This window comes from Arvicanthis niloticus, chromosome 20 (genome assembly GCF_011762505.2).
Source record: "Arvicanthis niloticus isolate mArvNil1 chromosome 20, mArvNil1.pat.X, whole genome shotgun sequence".
Classification (NCBI taxonomy): domain Eukaryota; kingdom Metazoa; phylum Chordata; class Mammalia; order Rodentia; family Muridae; genus Arvicanthis; species Arvicanthis niloticus.
Genome location: NC_047677.1, coordinates 24574379 through 24587911, shown reverse-complemented (window position 1 = coordinate 24587911; position 13533 = coordinate 24574379). Strand labels below are relative to the sequence as shown.

The 13533-nt window shown below is 44.6% G+C and overlaps 1 protein-coding gene across 1 annotated transcript in view; it reads right to left on the bottom strand.

The window, feature by feature from the left end:
- Sh3rf3 (SH3 domain containing ring finger 3) overlaps positions 1-13533 on the bottom strand; it is a 310035-nt gene that overhangs the window by 107714 nt on the left and 188788 nt on the right. The window contains exon 3 of the mRNA XM_034523766.2: positions 11930-12025. Coding sequence (XP_034379657.1) covers positions 11930-12025 — 96 coding nt within the window. The remainder of the gene's footprint in view (positions 1-11929; positions 12026-13533) is intronic.

The following is a 13533-nucleotide window of genomic DNA, read 5'->3' as shown; positions in this document are numbered from 1 at the left end:
ACAAATCGCTAGTTAAGTACACAAACTCATGGAGATTAAACAACTCATTACAGAATGCTTAATGTATTGAAACAAAAATCAAGAACAAAATAAAAACATTTCCTGAAGTGATATGAAACATATCAAGTCTCCTGAGACACACTACTCCTACAAGAGAAATATAAAGCTTTCTAAGTGACTAGGGTTAAAAAAAAAAATCAGAAGAATAAACATAAGTGACTTAAAATAAGTAATTTTAATTTATTGCATCACAACATAAATGACGCAACTTGAAATCTGGGAAAATGAGAACAGTGAATGTAAATACAGTAGACACCAAGAAGTCAGAGGTGGAGGCTGGAGAGACGGCTCAGTGGTTAAGGCTGTTCTTTCAGAGGTCCTGAGTTCAATTCCCAGCAACCACATGGTGGCTCACAGCCACCTATAATGTGATCTGATGTCTCATTCTGACATGTAGGTGTACATGCAGACAGAATATTCATATACATACAAAATTAATCTTAAAAAAGGAATCAGTAGTGAAATTAATGAAATAGAAACAATCAACAAATCAGAAAGCTCATTCATTGAGAAGCACACAAGATGGATAGACACTGACTCAGCTCACTAAGAGAATAGGACGCATATTAACAGAATCAGAAACGGACAGGGAAACATTGCAATGCCTATTAAATTCTGTATTATAAGGAAATATTTTAAAAAACCTATATTCCATTAAGTTGGAAAAACCTAAAAGAAATAGAAAAATTTCTAATTTTTCCAAACCACCAAAATAAAGCCTAGAAGTAGAAGCATAGCAGTGAGTCATTGGGAACGGGAATGAAGAGCCTTCCAGTTAAGGAAGTTCCGGGATTCACAAAGGATTCACAGCAGAAGTCTACCAGAACACCGAAGAGGATCTACAGCTAACCCTTCTTTAGCCACTCAAAAACAGAAACAGAAGGAGCACTCCCAACCTTTTTCTCTGAAGCCAGAATGTCTCTAGCACAAATATCACAAAAGACAGAACAAAAAAGAAAACCATAGGTCAAAATCCCTGATGAACATAGATATAAAATTGCTAACTAAATTTTGCAGACAGAATACACCCATACTTAAAGGAGAATACCCAGCATGAAAAAAAATTGGCTTTACCCCTGACATATAGAGACGATTCAACATACACAAGTCAGTACATGTAATAAAATCACACACATGGAGTTAACGACCAAAATCATCCCAAAAGATGCAGAAAAAAGCCTCTGACAAAAATCCAACATGCCTTCCTGAGTCCTAGAGAAATTAGAGACTAGAGGGAAAATACCTCAATATAGTAAAAGGTATATATATGTGAGACCCACTGCCAATATCATCCTAAATGCAGAAAAACATTAAAAAAAGAAAAAAGACCTAGAGTCCCTGAACTGAGGACTAGCTGTTATGGAATCATAAGTTGCCAGAAAACTTCTAAAGGAGCGAGACAACCAACACTGCTACCCAGCTATGGATGCCGATGAATCACAACAACGACCAGCATGGCATGAAAGGCCTGAGGGTGCAAGATGGGCCCTATACCTTAGGAGCAACCAAGAGCTCTCAATCTGGGCTTAAGACCTACTCACCAAGAGGGAAATCACGGCTAGTACTGGAGACCTAGCCAACTACTACCTAGGTCTAGTGCAGGTATGGACCTTGGAGGGGAACCATTGCTTTTCTAAACCAGCATAATCGCTAACTACATTCTAAATATTTATCCTTAAATGCACAGATAAGTATAATTCTCATCCTTCCTCAAAGAAACGTCTTTGGAACAGATGGAGAACACTACAAAAAAACTGTAGCCAATTATAATGCAGAGTCATGGATCCCAGCGCCAATGGATACACCTACGGCACAACTCCTGCACCTAAGGCTCGGGGATCATTGCAGATAGGAGACAGAAAGATTGTAAGACCTAGAGAAACGAGGAGTTTATTCTGAAATTACATCTCCTATAAATGTCAGAAGCCACATGCATAAAGTCTTACCAACATGACTGCCCCAAAGTGAGTTGAACACTGAGGACACGCTAATGTGGATAAGGGGGATGGGTGAGGAGGAGAGGTGAGGGGGAGGGGGAGGGGGAGGGGGAGGCCACACAGGATCAGCTCTACACAAGAGCTACAGGCAACTAAGGAATGCTGAGAGTGGAGAAACAGTCTTCCTCAGGGAAGAGTCCCCACAATTGGCTATCAAATACCAAGTGGTCAATCCTGAAAATATACACAAACAAGTGACATTTTTTCTAGGTATCAATTTAGGAATACAAAGGCACAGGCACAGACAGACACACAGATACACACACTTACAGCAACAATTAAAGAAAAAAGAAGCTATGAATCTGAAAGACAGCAAGTGTGTACATAGGAGGTTTTAAAGGGAGGGAAAGGGAGTAATGTAATTGTATTCTAGCTTCAAAAAATAAATATTAAAAAGTGTGTCCCATACAATTAGAAGATCTAAAACCAATAAATTAATGCCTAAATGCACATAACTACCAAAGTCCAAGTATGGCAACATGATCGTATCTGTAACAACCGACAGGACAGAAGCAGTAACTTAAATCTCTCAACTGAGAAAAGCACAGGGTCGGGGGTTCAGTGCAGAATTCTATCAGACCTTCAAGAGGAACAACCCCAGCGGTACTCAAGTTATGCTATAACATAGAGATGGAAGGGCATCTGAATCCTGTATTACCTGGAAGCCCAAACCAGGGAAAAACCTGCTTGTTTTCTTGGTGTTTTGTTTTCTTTGCTTTTGGCAAAGAGGTCAAAAAAATATATATTTTGCAGAAAAGATAGCATCTTCAACAAATGGTACTGTTTCAAGTGGATAGCTATATGCAGAAGAACAAAACTAGATCCTACCTCTCACTGCACAAAATAAATGTTTGAAAAAGCCATATGCAAACCTACTAATTATATGTATATAGTTATATATATTATATATAATGTATTTTTATATAGTGTTTGTATATGACACACACACACATATATATGTATACATATATATACATATAAATTGGTGTTGCCTTGCCCTGGTGATAATTTTCCTCCCAGAAGCCAGAAGCCGCATTGGCAAATACAAAGCTCAAAGCTCAATGTATTTGAGGTGTGGGATACCTCCCTTCAAGTCATGGGCATCCCAGGGATCCTCACAATGATACAGACTATTCTCATTTCCCTCCAGAGCTTGATTCTAAGATCCCATTGGTGAAAACACCACATACTTTGGTCACAGGACATGGAGAACTAGGTTAGCACTGAGTAGAGAGCTGGCTCCTTGCTAGCTCACTTGCATAGCACCAGAAGGCGCTCTGCAGTCTGTTGGAGGAGAAGGTCATCAAGAATCCTACTCAGATATGAACTACATGAGCGAAAGCAATGACTAGCAGGGTGAGAAATGCTTAGGGTACAACATGGCACGAACATCATGGAGGACGCCAACAACATGCATTTGCGTCTAGATCCTGAGGAATGTCTGGTACTGTACATCTAGACAAGAGCACATGACAGGTAATTGAACCACTATTATTTTGCTCAATAGACATGTTTTTAAACTCATCTCTAAATTTATATCTCTATGCTCATGTTAGTCCATCTCTCAGCCCTCATCAGAGAAGTTTCTTTGTGGATTAAATGGGAATTAATAATAATTAAAAAAAAAAAAAAAAAAAACCTCTCAAAGTGTCTTTGGATTGCTTAGCCAGATGTGAGACGTCTACACCACACACATGCTTCCCAGGTCTCATGGACAGTGGAGGGAGATGGAATTGCTTACTGTAAGGGTCAAAGGTTGAGAAAGACTGGAGCAAACCAGTATCTTCTGGAAGTGACACAGCCACTGCACTCATGAAGTCACAGCAGCTACAGTTATTACACAAGCCATGTACAAGAGCAAGCCAGGCAACACTCCAGCACGGGAGGGGCGGGGCTCACGAGCTCCCACTTAGCTTAACTGAGGAGTCATTAACAGCTGTCATCTTCTGCAGAAGGGAAGGTTACATGTCTTTAAGGGTGTGGTTCCCAGTAAGTTCACTACACTCCAGTGGACAACCAAAAACCTATGAGACACAAATATATGGGCAATAGAAATTGGACGTGGTGGGTTATTGAAAAACAAAAAGAGAGGATATGAAGTTGGGTGAGAACTCGGGGTGGATCATGGAGGAGTTGTGGGGAGGAATGAAAGGTGGATATTGTCAAAATATGTTGTATGTGTTTATGTAATAGCCAAATGATTAGTAAAAGTATTACTTTTTTTTTAAAAAAAAAAGGAAAAAATATCACTGAAAAGTAGACATCTAGAAGACGTGGTCATTGACATAACCTGGGCGTTGCCTCCCCTCACGAAGCTAGTTCTCAATAGTTCTCAATAGCTTCAAACCACAGCACTAATTACTCTCACTTTGAAGATCTTGAAAGGCAAAAAAGCAGCAGAGAGGTGATTTGAGTTTCTCTGGGTGAGTGGAGCAGAAATAAGATGAAGACACAGTTGTCTTTTCTCATTTTGCCATAACTGATTGAACTGAGGAACTACAGGAATTCATCCCAAATGCACATGCATACTTGAAATCTTGAAAGTGCCAAGATCCGGGGGACATCCTTGTGGAGGCAGGGGGGTAGGGAGGAGGCATGGGATATAGAAGAGTTGGAGGGTGGATGGGACAGGGGGAATAAAATCTGGAGTGTAAATAAATAAATAAATAAATAAAAGATTAAAAAAATAAAATAAAAAAGAAAGTGCCAAGATCAGCATGAACTTGTGTATAATACTTACTAAGTAATAACTATGACTGAAAGATAACAGATGAGGTATTTTCCCTATCCGCAAGGGTATTAACCTTGGTAAAAAACCCTCTGCCAAGTACTACAACCATGGGGGCCCAGGAGAGCAACTTGGAGGTTGTAATGAATGTCTGATTCCTGCTGTGAAATCAGGAACCTCATTCTTTCTGATCTAACTCCACCCCTGGCCTCAGCCAGAAATGCTGGGCAGTCACTGCGGAGGTTCCCGGAGTCCTTCTACAGGACTACATATCTCCTCACCACCATGTCTGAACACTGTTTCCACTGACCTGTCTACCCAACAAACATGGCAGCCTCAGTACCACACCTCTGCTGGGCAAACAGGCTCTCATCTGTACAGCCAGGACTTGCCCTTGGCCCTGCTAGGTGGAGTCTGGAAAACTTATTTTTCAATTTTGTGTGTGCCTTCATTTTACTTAGCATAACTTTACTATGCTGCCCAGGCTGACTGCAAACTTCAGGCCTTTTAAGTATTTGAGGCCCAGTTTCCTTAGTACCTGGTCTACAGGTGCGTGGTTTCAACGTCTTTAAATGTAAATCTGTTACATTATGGATGATGAGATAGCATCATGTTGAACAAAGTTAAGTCACACGCACAAAGGAAAGCATTAAATGACCTCCCTCACAATACAGATTTTTAAAAGGAGTCAAATAGAGAATCAAACAATGATTACAAGATGTGGAAGAGAGAATGTGTCACAAGATACTGTGGCACAAACAGCGGAAGAGCTAAGGTGTGACAGGAGCACCGTGGTTCATAACAGCTGTGGAATCACACTGAGGATTTCTGTAGCCAGAGTAAACAGCAGCTGTCCTCGTCAGCGGGGACACGAGTGAGCTGATGGGTGAGCTAATTTATTCTACTATAGTAACCGCTTAACTGCATAAGCATCCTATAAGATGTCACGTACCCTAAGTAGACAGTGAGATTTGCTTTTGAAAATGTGGATGACACTCCCTCGGCCTATCTCTGATTAGAGATTTGGTCCCCGAGGAGGAAGTCTGAAATTCTGGGACAAAGTCATCATGGGCTTACAGCAAAGTAGAAAGGAGATTGTTGCAGGCTACCCATCGTAGGGTTGATAATCCAGCCACAGAGGGATTCCTCATCGTCCCTGACAGAAGCTGTGCTTGGGAACCTAACACCAGCTGAGGTGCCTGGGTGAGGTCAGTCTGTGACCTGTCAACAAGAAAAACCACCATCTCCAATTATCCTGTGTTGTTCTGTGGTTAGATGGCAGACGGGGAGTGTGTACAGACAAGGCATGACATTCGGGAAAGGCACTGAGAAGTCCTTGACCTCTGTGTATACTGAGGAGATAACCAGAATGGGGTAGCTGTTTAGGAGTTACGGGGGCTGGGGGGGTGGTTCACAAGTCATGTAGCTAAGGAACTCGGTTTCAAGAGGAGAGGTGTGTGTTAATATAGCAAGTTCAGAAGGGCATGGACTGAGGAAACATCACTGGACCTGGGGAAGCAAGGTGACAAGTACTGCCTAGGTATGCTGTGGGAGCCAGAAACCTTCACTGCACTGAGAGTCAGGCAGGTGTTAGCTCAGGATAGCCCATGGGGAACTCTAAGAGTCACTGAGAGGACGATGGGTAAAGACAGAGGCAAGAAACCAATGAAGGGGGCTCAGGTCAAGTGTAAAAATAACCCCATCTTCACCTTCTTAGATGTCATAATTTTTACTACTGTCCCTGTGAGTGACCTGTCCTGATAAGAACATCTATTCATTGGGCCGGTCCTGAGATTTGATGACAGGTGGAGTTGGTTTGCAGATATAACAGGGGAGAGTCTCAGAGAAGATGCTGGATGCCTCATGTATTCTGAGGACGGAAGCCAGGATGAGAGGCGTGGGATTTACAGTGTCAGACACATGGCAGGCATGCTAACTTCCCATGGCAGTGGGATCAGCTGAGCCCAGCGACATACTCTACACTTTGTCTAGTCTCTTGAGGAAAACTTGTATAAGACTCTTTTCCTTTTCCAGATCTAAAACAACTTGGCAATCATAGAGTTACACACTGGCTTGTGGATTACAGGGGTATACTCTTCATGAACCAAAGGCCGTGTCTTGCCAATGGGATGATGTTCACACCTGTTGCAATGGTCCACATCTCTAATGATCACCAGACACCAGGAATACTGGTCTATCTGCATCTATGGCTTCTCTTTAGCTAAGGCTGAGTGCATGTGTCATGTGCCCAAGACCTATGCCTGTTATGCCAGACTTGGAAGGTCCTGAATTAGCATCCAGTTTTCCAGCCTCGAGTCTCCTGGAGGAAATTACTACATTTGGAGTCTACCCAGGTGAAAGGCTTGGGTTTGGCATCAGTGGGCAGGGACTGCCTGGCTAAGTGGGTTTCAGAAGCTCAAACCTTGTGAGTTATAACATGGAGCTTCACTTAAACCCTTGGCGCCCAAGAGTGTGTCCATGCCCCATTTGTGGCTGAAGTCAGCAGCCTTCGGGGAGGGTGGTGGGTGAGGATAAAGGGTTCCAGATGATGTATAATTTTACAATGAATTTCTAGGAATGTACTGAATTTCCTAGTAAAGACTTGATCAAAAACAGTCAACTGTTATTCCTCACAGTTGGGTTAGCTCTGTAACATCTCTCTCCCAGTTCTCAGGCCTTCTGCCCAAGGCTGAAAGGACCAAGTCAGTGTTTCTGGCTCTAAAACCTTTTGCATTTGGCCTGAGACACTAGCATCTCAAGCTCTGGCTTGTAGATGGTTTGTTGCCTGACTTCTCAGCTCCCGTAACTGCACAAGCCTTTCCTTAATAAATGTCCTTTCATACATTTATATAGCCATCTCTTTGGAGAAACCTGACCCACACACAACCTCTCTTGGGCTTCCTCCCTGAAAACGTTCTGAAAATTAACAAGTCAAAAGACAGAGATGACAAGCGCCACCAGATGGCAAATATCAGAGCATCACAGTGCCACGGAGCATGCCCTGAGTTACAGCTGCGGAGGACGCCTTTGTCTCAGTGGGAGTGCTATGTTTAGAGGCAGGGGTTCAAAATAACATCCCCACTTTAGAGTCGAGGAAGTAATGAGCTACTGTGTCTCATGAGAGGATGAACCCAAACCAGTAGGCAGGTTCAAATGTCTGGCAATGCAATCTAGAGCTGGTGCGAGGACCGCCGTCTAGGAGGCAGTTGCCATTAGTAACACTTACTTTGGGACTGATTGCATTGATTTAGCTTAATCAGGAGTTTAGTTTTGCTACCATTATTTTTTTCTTCAGAATCTATAAATGGTAGCAGAAGTTTCCCATATGCCATAACAGGATTTGTTTAACACCCAGGTGTAGTGACCTCAGATGAAAGGGTCGGGTCTGGTGTGATCTGACCTACTCCTGTGTATTTCTATCTGCTCTGGGGTGAGGATGCTGCCACTACCTGGAGCTGGCTCTTCCTCAGTCTCTCTCAATACCTGGAGTACAGCACTGATGAAATGCACGGCAGGTGTTCTAGACCTCCAGCCTCCAGAAAACTTGGGTTGCAGAGTCTCATAAAGGTGACAAGGTTGGTCCCAGGCCACAGTTCTAATGCAGAGGTGAAGAACAAGAGACATACTTCGGTGACCGATTACATTCCTAACTTGCCTTAGCCAGCTGGGCTGAGAGCTGTGACCACACTATTTTGGAGCCCTGTAAAAAGGGACAGTGCTGGATAGGGGTCTTCAGGTGGGTGCTCAGGCTACAGGGCAGGGGTAAGACTCTTGACAACAAGCGTCCTTCAAAAGCAATCCTGCGGGCCATTCAAACCATCCCTGAACTCTTGACTGGGGCAGGAAGAATTCCCCTAGGCTGGGCATTTTACTTCTATCAATCACAAGCACATTCTATAAAATTCCACTCTGTTCCCTCCAGGCGTGAGGACCCGGAAGGAAGGCCTTGGTCAGCATTGGCCTTAATTCTTTTCCAAACTCCTGGATCCCCGTCACTCCCGGTTACTAATGGTGAAGGACTCAAGCATCTCCTTTTTACATCCCAGACTTCCAATAAATGTGCATTATCCAGCTGTCTTCTGATGACTAAGAAGGTGCCCTCGGTCAAGCCAAGGTTTGTAGCCCTGCTAGCCAGTGGTTCTCAACCTTCCTAATGCTGCAACCCTTCAATACAGTTCCTCATGTTGTCATGACTCCCAAATCATTTTTCTTGCTACTTCATAACTGTAATTTTGCCACTGTTATAAATTGTAAATATCTGTGTTTTCCAATGGTCTTAGGTGACCCCCCTGTGAAAGGACAGTTTGACCTCCAAAGAGATTGTAACCCACAGGGTAGAGAAATGCTGCTGGGGTAAAGGTCAAGTTAGCAAAGCTGGGACCTGGGGCTATGGATGGGGCTGGGGCAGCAGTCAAAGGAGCAGAGAATGCACAGAGGCAGCCCTGGGACAGCTGGGGTGTGAGGGCTGCAGGGAGAGTGGCAGGGTGATTAGTTCTATGGCACACAAGGAGCTATGGAGACGGGGCCTGTCTTCTCAGAGTAGGGCTGTTCAGGAGCACAGGTTGGATCAGCTTCAGCCACACCTGCAACCTTCCTCTCCCTGGGTTTGTCTGGTAAACCTGACAGCTAGAGCAACACAGTGCAGCTTGCAGTATATTCTATTATTTCAGGAGCACCACAGGCTCAATATTACTGCCTACATTCCAAACAGATAGGAAGGCGAGGCCAGACATGAGTTTCTTGGTAGGTTGGCAGGGATCTAGTCAGGCACTTGCCCTCAAATGTTGCTGTACATCAGGTCTCACACAAAATGGCTTCCCAAGAGATCCATTATATTGCATAAATTAAGACATGTCACTGGTACAAGGTCAATGCACTGATTGTATTTCCTCATGAACATTAGGATTAGGGGACAAGGAACAGACAGGTACACCTGGTACCCGTACAGGCCAGAAGGCGGCACTGGGTTCCTAATAACTGGAGAGTCAGACGGTTGTGAGCTGCCATAGAGGTGCTGGGAATATAACCTAAGTCTTTTGGAAGAGCAGCCAGTGCTATTAATCACTGAGCAGCCTCTCTAGCCCCTTGAAGGCATTTAAAAGGGACTGCTCTGGAAACCAGATTACTGGAAAGCAGAGGTGGTGGGCTCAACCATCTGCTCTTTGAATATACTCGTAAACCTAGAGAGGCCTACAAAAGGCCAGAGGGATTAAGTTTCAACCCGCGTCCCAGCTCTCGGTCTCCTTGGTTTGTTCTTAGCCCCGTTCACAAAACAGGCGGACACAGCAGAGGTGCTATTTACCTGCTTCAGAGTACCCATAAAGTTATTTACTTACCCATTTGAAAATGGAGCTAATGGACAAGCACACATGTATCCCCGAGTTTGCTACTTTATAACTGCAAAATGATCAGGATTATCTGACCCCTCGGATGAGTGCTGTGTGGGTTCCTGGCATCGTCCCGTTTTCTCTGCATTTAGAGCCTCACGATGCGGATTCCTCCAGGTGTTAGTGAACACATCTTTCCAGAAAATGTGAGATTCAACCACCTTACTCTTTTCCTTTTCATCTTCCTTATAGGATTGTGTCCCATTGCATGTCACAGAACACAGCATATAGCACACATGAGCATGGGGCCTGACACCTTCCAGAACCTATAGGCTCTCTGATCATCTACAAAGCAGTTGGTCATCATTTTCTAATGTCTACACTATTGGAAGATAAGTTAAATACTGAGAACGTATTTGACATTCAGTCTTAGGATTTCAAGACTGCATGGCATATGACACTCACACAGTAAGCCATCTCAAACAGCAATACACCGAGGAAGGTACCTGGCTGTAGTGTGTAAAAACTGCAGGGGTCATTAAAGGCAACGGTAGGTATAACACTATGGCCTAGAGATGGGACGATGTGTGTGTGTGGCCTGCCTGTCATTGCTAAGGCAGGTCTTGGACCTCCTGGGCAGTCAATTCAAAGTAAATGTTATCTAGAATATTTGGGGAGGGCATTGGGGAGTGGGGAGAGTTGAGGCTGGAAAAAATACTGACAGAAAGACTGTAGAAGGTCTTGAATGCCAGGCTGAGCCATTAGAACTTTACCCCATGAAGAGCCAAATCCTGTGGATGTTTCTAACAAATGTCCATCACGGGGACAACCTGATGACCATGTTCCTTGCCTGCCCTTCCTCTGGCTCTCAAGTTCTTAGTACCAGCTGTGCCTGCAGTCATGAACTCCACACTAAGATGAACAAATTTGAGGTATTTGTGGGACACCATGTGGGATCAGAGAATGGAAGTCAAAGCCTAAAGCAGACCATCTATGTCCCACACACCAGCACAGGGCCCAGCACCTTCCAGAACCTATAGTCTCTCTGATCATCTACAAAGTGGAGGTGCCATCATTTTCTAATGTCTTCATTAGTGGATGCTAAATTAAGTGCTGAGAAAGTATTAGACACGCATTCTTAGCTTATAGGATTCCCTCAGTGGTCCTCAGTTAAAAAACATTTGGCCTACTCATGGACCACACATGGCCTTGCAATGACAAATGGTGACACACAGAGATGGGCAGATACTTTTGAACAAATAGCCCAGGGTGGACAGACTCACACAGTTTCTGCTCAGTAACTGTCCTAAGGTAGCACCCAGACATAGAAAGGAACCAGGATCAAACAAATTATCCTGGGGTTACCTCTGCTGAGGGACTCTTACTGGATGAGTTGCCCAGCTAACAAGAATGCAAGGAGGAGGGTCAGGTCATGGCCAGTGGTCAGTAGTGTTTCCCAGGGATCTGTGTGGGTGTTCAGGGAGACGCTGCCTTCCCAGGAACCCTTTGTGCTGAGAGGCAATACAGTGGGATTCAAAAGTCTCAGACAAAATGAGGAATGGGCCTAGGTGTCTGAGAGAGGGTCCTATCCTTGAGCCCAAAGAGAGGAGACACAGCCAGGCCTGGGAGGAACCACTGAAAGTGGCCAGAGGAATCCTCTTAACCAGGACAGATTAGGAGAAGCCTCCAGGATGCAGGAGGCATTACATGGAAGGGGAAAAACTCCATCTATTTCAAAAAGGGGCTCCCCCCAGGCCAGGGCCCCGAATTCTGGTAAATCAAACAATGACGGTGTGCAGGTGTGTCGGTAAGCTTACCTCCACGTACAGGAGAGGGAAGATGCCGATCTTGTCTCCTAGCATGCCTTCAGCCCAGTTATCATCCACTCTCCGGATCACAGTTAAAACTTCGTCCTGAAGGTTCCAGAGCCCACCATGTGTGCACAGGGAAAAGGAGACAAGAGAGCAGTTAGAACGGAACCACTGAGGGGAACAGTGTCAGGGGATCGCATCAGTCAGACGCTGACACGTGACAAACCTTCCCTCCATTTCAGCCACAATCTCACTTTTACCCCCTACTCCCATGTTTCTCCATCTGATAATTACAAATAGTACCCAAATGAAAAGTTTAACAATTTACTGTATAGTCGATGTTTAAAAATAAATGTTCTTAATATTTATTTAATGAAATAAAAATTGCTTCAAGTAAGAATAAATTCACCCATTCAATATAAAATTCTAATATAAAATGTTTTTAAGTTTCTGGCTCCATATTAAAGAGGAAAAAGAAGAAGAAAACGAGGAGGAGGATGAGGAGAAGGGAGAAGAGGAGGAATAACAGTTCAACCATACTGAGTTGTAAGTAATAAAGCTTTGTGTTGTTTTACATCCTTTGGCATATCAGACACAATCAAGTATGCATATGAAGTAGACACATGCAAAGAGAGAGGCAGAGATAAACATGGAGGGAGGTGGGTGCCTCAGGAGGGAGATGGGTGTGCCTCAGGAGGGAGGCAGGTGCCTCAGGAGGGAGGCAGGTGTCTCAGGAGAGAAGTGGGTGTCTCAGGAGGGAGGTGGGTGCCTCAGGAGGGAGATGGGTGTGCCTCAGGAGGGAGGCAGGTGCCTCAGGAGGGAGGCAGGTGTCTCAGGAGAGAAGTGGGTGTCTCAGGGAGATAAGCTGGGACACAGGCTACTGGTGAGAAAGATTTTGACATACCCACAGGCACCTGGAGGCCTAGGCAGAAAGGACAGAGGTACAGGGAGAAGTGAACACTGAAGAGCGGTGAGTCAGGAGTGCGAGATGATTATGAATCAGCTTCTAGGAGAAGCATGGCTGCCCCAGGGACTCAGGGAGGATGGTGCCACACAGGAGAGTCTGACCATCAGTACCCACCCCAACTAACACTCTCCTGGGTTCATCTTTTAGCGGCCAAGGAATATCTTGGAACCCTACCACAAGCATATCTTGTCCAACTTTTTCCATCAAAACTTCAACAACCCTTGTCTGTGGGTATTTGCTGCAAGGCCAGCTGGTCCATCAGGAAGTGTGATGTGTTAGGAGCTGGGGACCAATGGCGCTGGATGGAACAGCACAAGTTATTATTCTGCCTGCCTTCTCAGGAAGCCTATAGACTGAGTGAAGCAGTATGACTGGCTTTGTAGCATCCCTCCAGGTCAGAGGAACGGCATGTCAGGTTGGGCAGCATAAGACTTTTGGAAAAGATGCTACACTCAAGGCTGTAGTGGAGGACGGCATACACACTTTCAAGTGATCATCAAAGTTGGAGGAGTTGTCTGATGGGAGCTGGGCACAACTCCAGAGGACACGTGTACTGAGGGCTTGCTAACAGATCTCTTTAGCCCTGCTCCCCATGTGACTATGGGGTAGCCTGTGGACTTACGACAGTCACTTCTCATTTACT